The 14,924-nt window shown below is 38.0% G+C and overlaps 1 protein-coding gene across 1 annotated transcript in view; it reads right to left on the bottom strand.

The window, feature by feature from the left end:
- ASB4 (ankyrin repeat and SOCS box containing 4) overlaps nt 1–14,924 on the bottom strand; it is a 59,495-nt gene that overhangs the window by 36,598 nt on the left and 7,973 nt on the right. Inside the window, exon 2 of the mRNA XM_030307987.1 lies at nt 13,143–13,442. Coding sequence (XP_030163847.1) covers nt 13,143–13,442 — 300 coding nt within the window. The remainder of the gene's footprint in view (nt 1–13,142; nt 13,443–14,924) is intronic.

Raw genomic sequence — 14,924 nt, 5'->3', positions numbered from 1 at the left:
CTGGGGAAACAATAAGCACCCCGAATTTTAAAAAATAGGCTTGGGGTAGTCATATAGGTGAAACTAAGCAATTAGTATTTGGAGGAAAAAAAGAACTAACAGCTAAGGTTAGGGACAAGGATATTTAACTTGCACCAAGTTGTTTCTATTTATTTTAAACCTTGCTATATCACATTATTAGAGGCAGAAATTAGAAATTAATCAGTGTTGCTTTTAATTAAAGAGTTTAGTTTTAAGGAAAATTAATTCATGGATTTTTAATATATCTTTTTCAATCATTTTATCTACATCTTTGCTGGAGCAAATCCAAAAAAAAAAAAAAACAAAAAAACAAAAAAACAAAAAAAATGAAAAACAAACAAAAACAAATAAAGTCATTAGACCCGGAAGGCAAAAAGCAGCTTCTGTGTTGAGGGTCTGCCTTGCAACTTCAAGCCTTCCACGCACCAGGAAATGCAAAGTGGGCATAAACAATTGCTCTGGAGGGACTCGTTTTGGAAGAAGCATTGACAGTTCTTCACATCTTTTAATGAAACACACTTCTAATATAGCCAGCTGTCTTCTCAATTTCTTTTCAAGAAACGCCTTTAAAACCATCTAATGGTAGTGAATGTTTTCAAGCTAATGGGATTCTGATACAGCATTTACACTTCTCTTTTATATAGGCAATGACACCTTAGGACAAACTTTTCTCCTAATTTTTTAATTAGCCAAATGTTTCAGAAAGATAAGCTGTACACAATTTTCAGCAAGGCATAGTGGGAGCCTCACGGACCCAAACCAGGCAGAACTGGGCCTGCCTGAATCCTACCAATTTTGTGAACCAGGGCCTTATTTAACCTCTCTGAGTTTCTGATTCCACATCTGCAAAATGAAAGGAGTGGTATGCACCTCACATGGTTGTTGCAAGGATTAAATGAGACATTTTATTTTAAAGTACCTGACATGCCACACCGTAGATGCTTAATATATGTTATTTTCCCTTCCATTTTCCCCTTCATATGCATATATACCAGCAACATCAATTTCCTTTATATGTAAAGCTGATGCTGTTAACTTTATTAGGCTAGATTTTCCATTAAGCATTTATTCTTATTCATTAGCTAGGAGGACTGACGCACAAAGATATTAAATTATTTACTCAAGTTTAATGAATGAAATTGAAAACCTTTTTCCCCTGCTTAACATGAATGTGCCCTTTTCAGTATGCAGAGCTTTGTTGCATTTATTCAGAAGCTATCGCTAAGTGCTTAGTTTGGAACACAGGATTAATGAGCCCGGAGACATGGCGTTGGTCACCATGGCAACCAAACTAGCTTTGCCCTGTTCCAAGCTCAAAGAAAAGATGCAGGATGCTTAACTCTGGCCTGCAGTATATAGCTGGGTGTTCTTTTTCATATGTCTGACTCCCCATTGCTGCTTCCAATTACTCCCTAATTCTCTCGAAAAAAAATAAATAAAAATGAAAGGAACATCTTAGTTTCTTTAGGGCTCCGCTTTTTCATCTATACCACCTCCCCTCCTTCCTGAATACATTTATCTCCCCATCAGTTTCTGAAGATTTGGCTGACTGATTCACATTATCCTTTGCCACTCAAATTCTGGGTGATTTTAACAGCCACATGGATGACCACCCAATGCTCTGGCGTCTCAAAATCTGGATCTCGTTTTCCTCACGGACTTAGTCCTCTTCTCTGACCTAGTGACTCCCACGCGCTCTCATACTTGGACTCAGTTATTAATTAGTTTGAACTGATCAGTCTCCAGACAACATGAATTCCCACATTTGATTTTTTGGCCATAGCTACTCATCTTGGTATCTTGGTTCTGTTAGAACCCCTCTCTGTGACCTCTTTGTCCCATACATGTTCCTTACTTTCCTCCTTTCCCTACCCAGTTGACTTCCATATTCCATCATTTCAATAACTCTTTTGCCAAGACCTTAAACCCCTTCCAATTCTTCCAAGAACCCACCTGATGCAATGAATGAACCCAATTATCCACTGTCTCGGTGCCTGCACCCGAGCAGCTGAGAGCTGTGTAGCAAAAATCACACTACAGGTGAGGTACCAACTGAACCAGACTGGGTACCACCTTGAACTCACACACAACACTCAACTGCATCCTCAAGACTCCTCAGCAATTCAAAGATTCTCTTTCTGTGCTTAATTTATTGTACTGTTCTCCATAATGATTGTTTCAGACATTTTCCACTTCCTTGATTCTTTTTTTTTTAATTAATTTATTTACTTTGAGAGAGAGAGAGAGAGAGCACACGTGAGCTGCGTAGGACCAGGGAGAGAGAAAAGGAGAGAGAGAGAGTCCCAAGCAGGCTCCGTGCTGCCAGCACAGAGCCTGATACATGGCTCCATCTCACAAACTGTGTGATCATGACCTGACCTGAAATCAAGAGTCCAACACTCAAACCAACTGGGCACCCAGGCACTCCTCGGTTCTTTAACGCTTTCCTCTCTGCCTCCACTCTCAGATCTGTTTGCCTCCTATTTTACATAAAAAATACCTTTCAGATGGAAACTTCTTAACACCTTCCTACTACACATATCAACTCTCATCTTCTCCCCTTTTTTGCCATTCAGCTACATTGGAAAGATGCTTTCCTCTCTAGAGTCAATCCTTCTACATGGTTCTAGAACTCATTTCCTGAACTTCTCAGATTCCTCACACCATAAATTATCCCTCCTCTCTCCTATGTCTTCAATGTCTGCCCCCCTAGGGGATTTTGCCATTGGTTTTTCAAATGCTCAGGCTTCTGTTATCTTCTCTCCACAAATACTCTTCTTTAGAAGGTTTGTTTATACTCTTAGACAACTTTTTTAGTTATCAGTCCCCTCCACTGTGATTTCTGCATCCATGACTCAACTGATGTTACAATTTCCAAGTCCCTCCATGTCATTAAATTCAATGTAAACTTTTTAATTCTCAACTGACTAGATTTCTCGATAGTGTTTGACACTTCTGCATTCTCCCTTCTTCGTACTGTCTTCAATGTAGTAAAAGAAGTTAGGAATGTAATGGACCATAAACCAAGAGTCATCTTGCCAGTAATAGCGACAGGATTGCTCTGGTTCAACCCCACTCTCCTCCTTAGTTATAGTACCTATATTTAACTAAATATCCAATGAATACCCCACAATCAGCAACCAATATGGACTATTCACTGGGCTATGCGGAGCAAAACTCTGCTCTCATGAAACATAGATGGGTGAGGAAAACAGATACTAATCAAAGAATTAAACAAAATGTAAGTTGCACAAAGGAAAACTATGTGCTATGAGAATTCAGAATGACATAGGGGCCTAATCTCATTTAAGGGAATTCAGGAAGAATGATCCTTGGAATTGATGTCTGAACTAAGGCTTTATGTGCTAGGAGTTAGCTCAGCCAAGAGGAGAGGGCAGAACATTCTAGACCACAGGCATACTCCTTAATCATTCCCAGCCCTGTGCCCCAATTCAGCACCTAGAAAAATGACAACTAAGCTTTAACCCAAGAAGAAACCAGGCAGAGGCATTTTGGGTTTTTGTTTGTTTGTTTATTTGTTTGTTTGTTTGAGAATCTGACCAACCTAAGAAAAAAGATCCAAAGATACTATGTAAGAGATTTCTCAAATAAAAGGTTCAGCCAGATCCCACATAGCAAAGCTAATAATTAATTAAGCTTACTCATACACTGAGTTTGTAGTCACTCCATCTTAACTATCAGCAGACAGCTAAAGATTGTAAAAATTTAAGGAAAGCCTTTAATAGGGTAGATAGAAGCAATTTTAAAAAACAGAGAAAAATACTCTGAAGTAAATTTGCCAGGAAGGAAAGGATAAAGATAAAGAAATATAAAAGAGGAGAGACAAGATAAGACAATAGAGAAACAGTGTAGGAAGTCCAGTATCTAACTAACAGCAATTCAAGAGACAGGGCATACAGAAAACAGAAGAAAAGAACTCAGGAATATTTCTCAGAACTTAGAAACATACAGCTTTTGGGGTTGAAAAGACCCAGTACAGTGGATGAAAATAAACACAACAAGGCAGATCATCGTGGAATTTTAGAAAGCTGAAGAGAAAAAGAAAATTCTAAAACCTCCAGACAGGAGATAATAAGTCACATATAAAAGATGAAGAAATAAAATGGTTTCTAACTTTTCAGCAGCAGTCCTGGAAACTGGGAGGAAATGGAGAAATGTCTTCATTATTCTAAAGGAAAATGATTATCAGTCTAGAATTCTGTGCCACATGACGGTAGGATAAATGCATTCTGGGGGTTGTGTAGTCTCTTGCTCCCCTTCCCAGAAATCTACTAGAGGAGGTACTCAAGCAAAACAGGCAACACACCAAGATATGGAAACACTCAGGATCCAGGAAACAGGAAATTTAACATGGGTGAGAGGCAAAGGGAATCTTTAGGGTGATGGGGAATAGAGGTCCTAGGAGGGCAGCAGTTGGAGCAAGTCTGAAGGTTCTAGAAGGGATTTTTTTTCTCAGAAAATGAAACTGACCATATACTTGTTGAATTGAAAATTTTTCAGAAAAGATGAAAAGTATTGGCAAAAAGTTTGGGGTTAAAATGGTGATGATCTACAGAAAACCAAAAAAAAAAAAAAAAAAAAAGAAAAAAGAAACAATTAACACCAGGGAAAATGAAGTATACAAAGAAGAAGTTACCGTAAGTTTACTACAAACCTCATGGTTGTAATATCATCATATTGTGAGTATGGAAGATAGGAAAGGTACTTGGATTGGGGAGTCGGTGTAGAAAAACAGCCAGATCCTCATCTTCCGTTATGATAAATAAATAGATTATCAGAAACTGCTCATGTTGCTACTTATTCTTTTCAATTTTATGCATCAATAAATGGTATTTATTTAACAATATGGAGATAAACATCAAACTAATCAGGCCAAAGGAGGGAAAGTGGCTACCACTTAGGTGGGAGTCGTCAAGAACTACAGTTTTCATCATGAACCTTGCACGTGGTATCTTCTTAATGTCTTTCACTCAATTTTTATATTTTTTCCACCCTTTTGTTGACTATATTTTCTAGGTCACTTAAAGTTTTCACGATATATGTAAATATATCTTTTCTTACATGATGATTTCTTGCCACTTGGTTCTGGTATATACAATACAATTGATTTTTGCATATTGATCGCAAATGCAGTACCTCTGCTGAACTCAATGACAAATTCTAATCATTTGACCTTAGCTTTTCTTTGTTGTTGTTGTTGACAAACATATTGTGTGAAATAATAGCAGTTTTGCTTTCTGCTTTCCCATCTTCGTACATCTTATTTCTTTTTGTTTTCTTTTTGTGCCGGCAAGGACCTCCAGGACATAAATGGTGAGAGCGGTAGGCTTGTTTCACTCCTGGTTTTAAAGGGGATGCTTCTAAAATTCACCGCCAGATAGACCATCAACTTCAGATAGCACTGCTGAAGGCAGGGTCTCCGACGGTGTGTTGTAATCTTACATGGGACGTTATTTACTGGGCTGGAATACCTGCCTGGGTGGGAGACATGGCCTGGAAATAAATTTCAAGTTCACTCATTCAGAGCTGAATCACTGGAGACACTGCTTCTAGGAAAAACAACAGCCAGAGATGAGGCTTTTGAGTCATTCTTTGCCATCTGAGAGAAGAGGGTCTCTGGGCAGATGGAGGTCAAGAATTTCATTGCCCATTATTTACTGTTACTGTTATGTTCTATGAATGGCCAGGGAGCTTGCCCTATTTTTTATAGTGACAAATCAATTTTTATGGTGATACAAAGTTTCTTTTAAAATTGGATTTAATAAGTAATGTCAGTTTGAAAAAAATATTAAATTCATATTATACAGGTGGTACTAGCCATATAGCAGATGGGGCAAAAACCCCCAAAGTTGTTTGCAAAGGACTGGGACGGTCATATCTGTGCTATTACGACATATCATTGAAGAGCCAGAAAGACACAGAGGGTGACAGACTGGGGAGGGGGTGCCTGTCCAGCCAGCATACCTGCTTCTTGACTAAAGGTAAGTCCAGTGACATTCTCGCCTTGCTATATGTTCTCATCATTGGACAGAGAGTTTCCTAACATGTGGGTAACGTGTCATTGTCACACCAAGTAACAGGGGATGGGCTTTTAAAAGGCACGGTCTCCTTTACATTGCCCTCATGCTACATTCTGGTAGGAAACATTTGAATTTTTATGGCTTTCCTGCAGTAACAAATTTTCCTCCAACTGTCAGGATTTGCTTCATGCAGAGTAAAGCAAGCAGCTTTCATTTTCCTCTTACGAATGGGAATAGGTAGAAATAATATGCTGCTATTCAGCCAGCTGAACCTGACCTGACTCTCTTTATTCGTAGGGAAATGCAGGATTCACAGAGAGGACATTTTCACTGAGGTAAATAAGCCCTCTCAGCTGATGAACACTATTATACTAATACCAAAGGAAACAAAGGCCAGAAGATGGGGGGCATTAAGTAGAAAGGCAAACAGAAAAATAGCAGACAAAATCCAGCATGGGGACAAAGCAGGCTCTGCAATGCTGAAAAAATAGGGGAAAATCCTTTAAGCGAAAATTGCATGCAATTTTTTGGCCTCAATTAGCCTTTTCCACAAAGAGCACTTTTTTTCTACAAAGAGTCCATTAAATAGCAAATGAAATTACATTGGTTTTCAGTTGCCATGGCATTGGTTCTTCCTCTAATGGACTTCTCTGGTCTGGAGTTTAATGTTAGCCTAACTTGCTTCCCTTGTCTGTGTGCTGTCTCAATTCCCTGTGTCCAGCCACGAGGTGATGTATGTGACTTCTCCTCAAAGTGCCTAGGACATAATCCAAGAGGGAGAAAATTCATCCCTTAACTATCCCCCGAGAGAGGGTGAAACTGACCAACAACCGCATTTCATTAACCATGAACATAACAGTTTCCATTTATTAGATGGCAGTCGTTCCCATCCATGCACTCAAGGCGCCTGGAGCCATTCCCAGATCAGTCAGAGACCATTTATTGAGTACTTCCTATGTGCCAAGCATTGTCCAGAGGCTGAAGACATAAAAATGCAAAAGAGAGAATGTAAGATGCTCACGGTCTTCTAGAGTTTCCAGACTAAGATATCTACTGTAAGCCCTTACCCTTTCTTCCTATTTCTGCATCCATAAAATGGGTAGAATTTTCCCCATTTATCTGATTCACCGTTTGTTTTGCTTTTGATATATTTACCAGGTACCACACTTAAAAAAAAAAAAAAAAAAAAACACATATTATCCTAGGAGTAAGGATCTAGAACAACAAATTGACTTTTTTGAAGTTGCTTAGTTAGCTACTGCTAAACATTAGCTATGATACCAGGTGTGACTCTGAGATGCATGATCATATATACTTTTTAGAAAAATAAGTTTATGCAGTTCATACTCTCCTCTAAACTTCTTTTTAAAACATTTTCCATGTCAACAAACATTTTTTTACAACATAACTTTTAATGCCTATATGATATGGAAGTAACACAGCTTGAAAATTTTATTTTATTTAAAAATTTTAAAATTTTATTTATATGCAAACATTCTTCAGTTTTTCAGTAATATAAGTAAATCTCTGAGGACAAAAATAAATTGGGCAAATATTTTGTGACTCTAAATATATTTAAAAATGAAAAATGTCAGTATATATATTTTAAATTGTATGTTTTAAACGTATTCCTTAACAAGTCAAAGCTTCTGATGCAAAAATACAAAAGAAAACATAACATAACTACAATATTTTGAAGACTCTTGTAGAATCAGGAGAAAGTCTCTTAATTTCTAGTGTACTACAGATTGCATGACCAACCACAATTCTGTTACATGCTAAATGTCTTCTTTCTTTCTCATCAGTTATCTCTTTGACTCAGTATATAGCCCTGTTTAGAGCTAATACCTGGAGTTTGAATTGGAGGCCCCACAGAAATGACAGCCTATCTCAGCCAAAAGGTACAAAATTAGCCCTAAATCCCAGAGGGGGAATTTCTGAGTTACAAAAGGTTTCAAGCTTATGACATTGCCCTCCGGACAATACCCATTCGCATCCCACGAAGGGTGTGTGAGAGCACATCCCTGTGTGTGTCAACAGATATACTGTCATCATTTGTATCTTTGTTAAATGTAATAAATGACAACAAAAGCACCTGCCATTTTAATTAACATTTTACAGATAACCAAGGCAGGTGATCATTATGCTATCTTTATTTGTTGTTCATATACTTGGGTTTTATTTCCTGAAATACCTTGGTCTTTTGTTCTCTTTTTCTCTCTCGTTCTTCGTTGTTAATCTCCTTACTTTGATTTTTAAGATTTCTTTCTAAAAGCAAACAAACCAAAAAGCTTTCTTTCTATGTTAAGGATATAAATAGGGCCTTTGTCTACACAGTCTCAAATATTTTTCCCCCCGCTTTATGACAGCCTTTTAATGTTATAATTTGTTTGCCACTCGGACATTGAATATTTTTGCTTTCTCTAATTCATCTTTCCTTTATGGCTTTGGCCTTTGATGCCATGGATCTAAGAGTAAGTAGATCTTTAATTGACTTCCGCTCTTCCTCTTTGATTGTTATTAGCCTCGTTCATTAGTGTCAGCCTACAGGGAGTGAGCATTGCTTGGTCTCTCCATACCCCTTTACTCCTTCTCATCTCCAGGTGGTCTCCCTATGTCAATAGGGATAAAGGAGATGGGCAAAAAGCCCTTGCTCTGCGAATGAGGCTCCCTCTGATTACAGCTCTGGGGAGTGAAAGCCTTGGCAGCTTTCTGTCAGTCTGTGGTTGATGAAGTCACATGAAAAGGCAGCAATATAAAAAGTCAGTAATTCAAAAAATGATACAATTTCTTAACTTTCTAAAAATTTTTAAAATGACAACCTTAAAATTTTAAATTAGTGAATTAAAATATAAATTAAAATAAAAACTGAATCTGAAAGCCATCAACGTATAAATAAATGTGAACGGTGGTAATGGCCGCGTGCCATAGGTGGCTAAGCCCTGATGGACACCTGCCCCTCTCCATGCATCTCTGCACTGGACCTTTCCTCTCAGGGAAGGCAAGAAGGAGAATAAGTTGGACTGATTTTCCTTCCCACCAAATACTCACAGGTTGAGAAGACCATGGCATCTTTAAACTTGTTTCCCCATTCTTTCCCTCATGACACCTCCATACCTTCCTATTCTCATCACAATGTCCACCCTTTCTGCTCTCATTTTTGCCTGATGACTTTGCCTCACACATTAATTGTATAAGTTCATACCAGACATGAACTCCTTCATCTCACCACCACCATATCAATGAACACTCTTTAAAGACATCTTTTACTTTAGACCATCTGTTAAACATGGGGATGTGTCTCACAGTCTCTGGATTCCACCCCATCTCAACCTCAAAGATTTGAACCTTTCAGTTATTCTGTCTCATGCATTTTTAACTGTTTGCTTTCTGCAAACCATTTCCTTCAGCACACAAATATTTCCTTTTATCTCCAACTACAGATAACACTCTCTTATGTCCCCTAGCCCCCTTCAGCAATCATGCTACTCTTACGCATACATGTGCAGCCAGACATTTTTTTAACAGTCGTCTATACGTGCCATCCTTAGTTTCTGACCTCTCATTCACACCTTATACCATTCTAATATGGTTTCTACACCCACCATTTCCCCCAAACTTCTTTTGTCAGTGATAACTCTGTCACCTAATCTAATGAACATCTAATGAATCGAGTCTCTCAAGTAGCCATTGATACAGCTGACCACCTCCTCCTTCTTCAACCTGCCTCTTTCTTAATCCCTATGATGCCAAAAATGCTCCTGGGTTTCCTCCTGCTTCACTTACCAATCCATTTCACTCTCATTTATTGGCCTCTCTCCCTCCTGCTAGTATCTAAATGTAAGAATGTATCGGGGCTTGGTCCTCGCTTCTCTTTTGTTTTTCCACACCTTTCATCCAAGTGATTTCATTGATTTCTTTGGCTTCAAATACAATCTATAGGCCAACAATTCCTAAACTTACAGCTTTAGTCCAGAACTCTCTTCTGAAATCCATACGTTTATGTCAAGTGCAGCCTTGACTCATTCACTTTGAGGTCTAAAAGAAATCTGAAACTTCTCATGTTTAAAACTGATCTGGGGAAACTCAATCTGATTTTGAGACTTAATATAAAACTACAGCAATTAAGTGAGTGAAACATCAGCAAAAAATATATAGATCAATGGATTCATACATTTCTGGCCACTTGATTTTTGACAAAGATACCAAGGCATCTCAAAGGTGAAAAAATAGTCTTTTCAGTAAAAGATATTGAAGCAGTTGTATATATAAGATAATTCATCCATATATAAAGAAGATGAGCCTCAACCTGTACTTTATACTATATACAAAAATTAACTCAAAATAAGCCAAACACCTAAAATTGAGACCTAAAATTATAAAATCTTTAAAAGGAAACATAGAAGAAAATCTTTATTACTCAGATTAGTCAAAGATTTCTTAGGTAGGACACTCAAAGCATAAATCATAACAGGTAAAAAGTGATAAATTGAATTTATTAAAATTAAATACTTTTGCTCTTCTAAAGACAGAAAGAATGAAAAGTCAAAGAATGAATAAAAATATTTGCAAACCACATATCTGATAAAGGGCTAGTATCCAGAATATATAAAGAACTCTCACAAATCAATAATAAGAAAACAAACAACCCATTTTCATGAAGGGGAGAGGGAGCAAAAGATATGAACAGACATTTCACCAAAGTGAATACACAGCTGGCAAAAAAATACCTGAAAACATACTCAACATCCTTGGTCATTAAGGGAATTTTAATTAAAACCATAATGAGATACTTTATATACCTATTCAATTTACTAAAATAAATTTTTCTTTTAATCTGACATTACCAAGTTCTGGCAAGGCTGGAGAGCAACTGAACTCATACGCTGCTGGTGAGAATGCAAAACGTACAACTCCTTTGAAAAACGGGTTAGCAGGTTTCTTGTAAATTTATTACAATCCGTCATCCCACGCCTCAGTACTTACCCAAGAGAAATGAGAACGTTCCCATATAAGAATCTGTAGGCAAATGTTTATATCAGCCTTTTTTTTCCAAAATTGCCAAAAACTAGAAACAATCCAAATGTCCCTCTACTGGGGACCAGATTAATTGTGTTGCATCCATACAAGGAATACAACTCAACAATAAAAGATCCAATATACTGGCTAATGCAACCACACGGATGAATCTTAAATGCATTATGCTAAGTAGGTAAAAACAGACCTGAAAGGCTCCATATTGTGTAATTTAATTTATATAACATTCTGAAAAAGACAAAATTTTAGGGACAGAAACTAGATCAGTGGCTGCTGGAGGTGGGGATAAAGTGAGGTGATTAATTACAAAGGGTATCAGGGAACTTTTTGAAATGACTGTGATGATGGTTTCATGACTATGTGTTTCTCAAAAACACCGAACTTTACTGTGTGTAAATTATAGCTCTATAAACACGATTTTTAAAAAACTAATTTAATGATCTTTTCCACATATATGCTTCTTCCTCAATTCTCTCCATCTTAGAAAAATGGCATTATGGGGCACCCGGGTGGCTCCATCAGTTAAGCGTCCAACTTTGGCTCAGGTCATGATCTCACAGTTGGTGAGTTCAAGCCCTGCCTGCATTGGTCTCTCTGCTGTCAGTTCAGAGCCCACTTTTGATTCTCTGCCTCCCTCTTTCTCTGCCCTTCCCCTGATCTCTCTTTCTCTCTCTCTTTCTCAAAAATAAATGAAAACATCAAAAACACTTTTTAAAAATGGCATCGCTCTCCACCCATTTTCTAAAGCCAGAAATCTGGCAAGGATGCTTGAAACTTCCTTTTCCTTTACCCCTCATCCATATATAATCCATCTCCAAATGCCACTGACTCTGCTTCCAGAATATATTGCAAACCCATCTTCTAATCTTCCTATCAAACTTTGCCCCTTGATACAAATCACCATCCCTTCTCACTTACACTGTTAAAATCGCTTTGCTGCTGGTCTCCCAGTTTCCATACTCGGGCTCCTCCAGCCCTATTCTTGTATAACTCCAGAATGATGATTTTAAGTGAAAATTAAACCATGTCATTGCCATGCTTAAAACTTTTCAGTGGCTCCATTTCTAAACCCCATACCTTGGCCCTCAGCAAGCTGTATATGATCTAACATAACCAGTGTCGTCGTGTGGCACTCCCGGAACACTCTTGTCCCTCCCACCCACCCCACACCCACGGGCACACTGGCCTTCTTCCATCTGTTGAATAGTTCAGTTGTTTTGCTCCCTTAGCAACTTTGCACATACTGTTCCTTGTACCTGGACTCTTCTTCCTCTTGGCTCCTTTTTTAATGGCTAGTTCCCTCTCGTTCATAAAGTTTCAGCTTACATGTCATATCTTTAGAGAAGTCTTTATACATTTTATAATAGTTCACTCTTGGCATTCTCTTCCACAACACCCTGTTTTGCTCCTTTCCCAATTTATTATTATATATTTACAAATTTATTTTGATAGTATTTATCTCCCCTATTAGAATATGATTTCTTCCTTTTTTAAAAGTTTATTCATTTATTTTGAGAGAGAGAGACAGATAGAGAGCAAACAGGGGAGGGGCAGAGAGAGAGAGGGATAGAGAGAATCCCAAGAAGGCGCTGCACTGTCAGTGTGGAGCCTGACGCGGGGTTCGAACTCAGGAACCATGAGATCATGACGTGAGCCAAAACCAAGAGTTGCACGCTTAACCAACTGAGCCACCCAGGCGCTCCTAGAATATAGCTTCTTGAAGGCAGAAACTATTTTTTTCAGTTACTTAACACATTAATTGACACCTCATGAGAACTAAATAAATATTTGTTAAATAAATGTGTAAACTAATAAGGCTCCTATAATGAAAAAAGTAATGATTTCAATGTGATCATCACTAAATAACGTGGACCAACACATATAGTTATATAAATATATACATACTTATGCATTTTTAGGGCCCCCGAATGAGGCTTATAAATGGGATGCCTACTACATTACCTAAAGTAGGTAAAGATCACTAAGTTTCAAAACCCTAGGTGTGGAAGTGGATGACAACGTCAGCCACCCAGAAAGGCTTACCTCTCCAAACCAATTGCTTGGCACAGAGAATGGAGCTAGGAGTTGTACAGAAGTGTAAAGCTGTGTGTCCACTTAAGGAGTAGCAATTCAGCTTTGCTCCACGGTCACAGAGGATTTTAACACAATCCAAGTTGGCCATTTCACAAGCCACATGAAGGGGGGTTTTCCCATTGGGTCTACAGTTGATTGTAGCATTGTGGTCCAGTAACACCAGAAGACACTCCACATGACCAAACAAGACAGAGAGATGCAGGCCTGTTGCCCAGGAAGACTTTAATTTATAACTAGGCAGCCAATAACCTGAAAAAGAAGAGGGAGAAAGTTTCATTTAGTGGCCTAGGATTTTTCTCTGTTTTGTGAGGATTTTGCAAGGTCTTTTAATTTGGTCACATCTATAAAATTGGGGGGAGTGATTCAGATGTTGTAAACTAGTAACTGATGGGTCTGCAAATAGAAGCATACTTGGATGTACTTGAGTGGAACAGGCACTCACGAGTCTCTCTGTTTCTACTATTCTCCATTATCTTGTTCTTTTATTTATTTTATCTTCCTGGCCCTTCAAGGCATTTGAGTTTGAGACCTCATTTACATGATTGCATTTTATTTTAAGTGGTGAGTTACATGAGACTCTTATTGTTTTAAGCCCCAATCATGTTCTTGAGTGATTCCAAAGCTGTTAGTTACAAGCTTAAACTTTTTAACCTTACTTTACTGGTTGTTGTCAGTCTAAAATATGAATGTAGTTGGTGTCTTTAAAAAATTTATCATGCCAAGCTTTTATTTGCCTGCCTGTTGGTTTATACAATTCCTCTTTCAAAGAAGAATTTGAGGCAACTCACAAAGTTTACACAATACCAGATTTTCTAATGATCTAGAAAACAAGGGCAAAAGGAAAAAATAAGGTAGGAAAATAAAAGTGATCAATGGGTAAGATAGGTACACAAAATATAAACTGTGTCCTATACACTAGAACCACATTGCAAATTTGCCTTTGAACTTCCTAGCAGCCAAAATAAATAGGAAAACATGATGTATTGCACAATTAACCATGCCCACAAGCTATACACAAATTAATTGCCCAGGAGAAGCATAGCTGTTCCTAGAACTGAGATCTTAGATAAATTTTTCCCATTAGTCGCTGGAAATGTTCTCTCTCTCTCTCCCCATCTCCCTCTCCCTCTCTCTCTGTCTCTCTGTCTCTCACATGTCTCACAAGCTATAACAAACTTAACTGTATATACCTTCTTTCAATGTCAATACATAGAGCCATGGCATTAAGCCCACTACGAGTGGGTAATGGAAAATAGCTTCAGAAAGATAAAATATTGATGGCAGGGTGAAGATGTAGACATAACAGCTTAGAAGAAGCTCTAGGGCTGAAACAACAAAATATATTTTAACATGGGTAAAACAGAAGTTTGCTTTTAAGGTATAAAATTCCACCATGCAAGTACAAGGTAAGTGGAATATGGTTTAATGGTAATCTATTTGAGAAAATACCTAGGGATTTGAGTTGACAGTATTCTCAAAAGGAGCCAACAGCGGGATGGAGCTGCCGAAAAGCTAATACAACCTTAAGATATGTTAATAAAAGTGCAGTGCCCAAAACAAGAGAGGTAAAAGTGGTAATTTTTACTGGTTACATGAGGTCAGAATAAATCTAGACTATTGTGACTACTTTTGAGCACCAATGATGAGCACCAGGAGGGCACTCAGAGGATGATGACCACGTTACCAGTGGGCCTGGTGGTCAGGAATCAAAATCCTCTCATTTAAGTGAGA

Source organism: Lynx canadensis, chromosome A2 (genome assembly GCF_007474595.2).
Source record: "Lynx canadensis isolate LIC74 chromosome A2, mLynCan4.pri.v2, whole genome shotgun sequence".
In the NCBI taxonomy this organism is placed as follows: Eukaryota; Metazoa; Chordata; class Mammalia; order Carnivora; family Felidae; genus Lynx; species Lynx canadensis.
The sequence above is the reverse complement of the archived record's forward strand: the minus strand, read 5'-3'. Positions and strand labels throughout refer to the sequence as shown.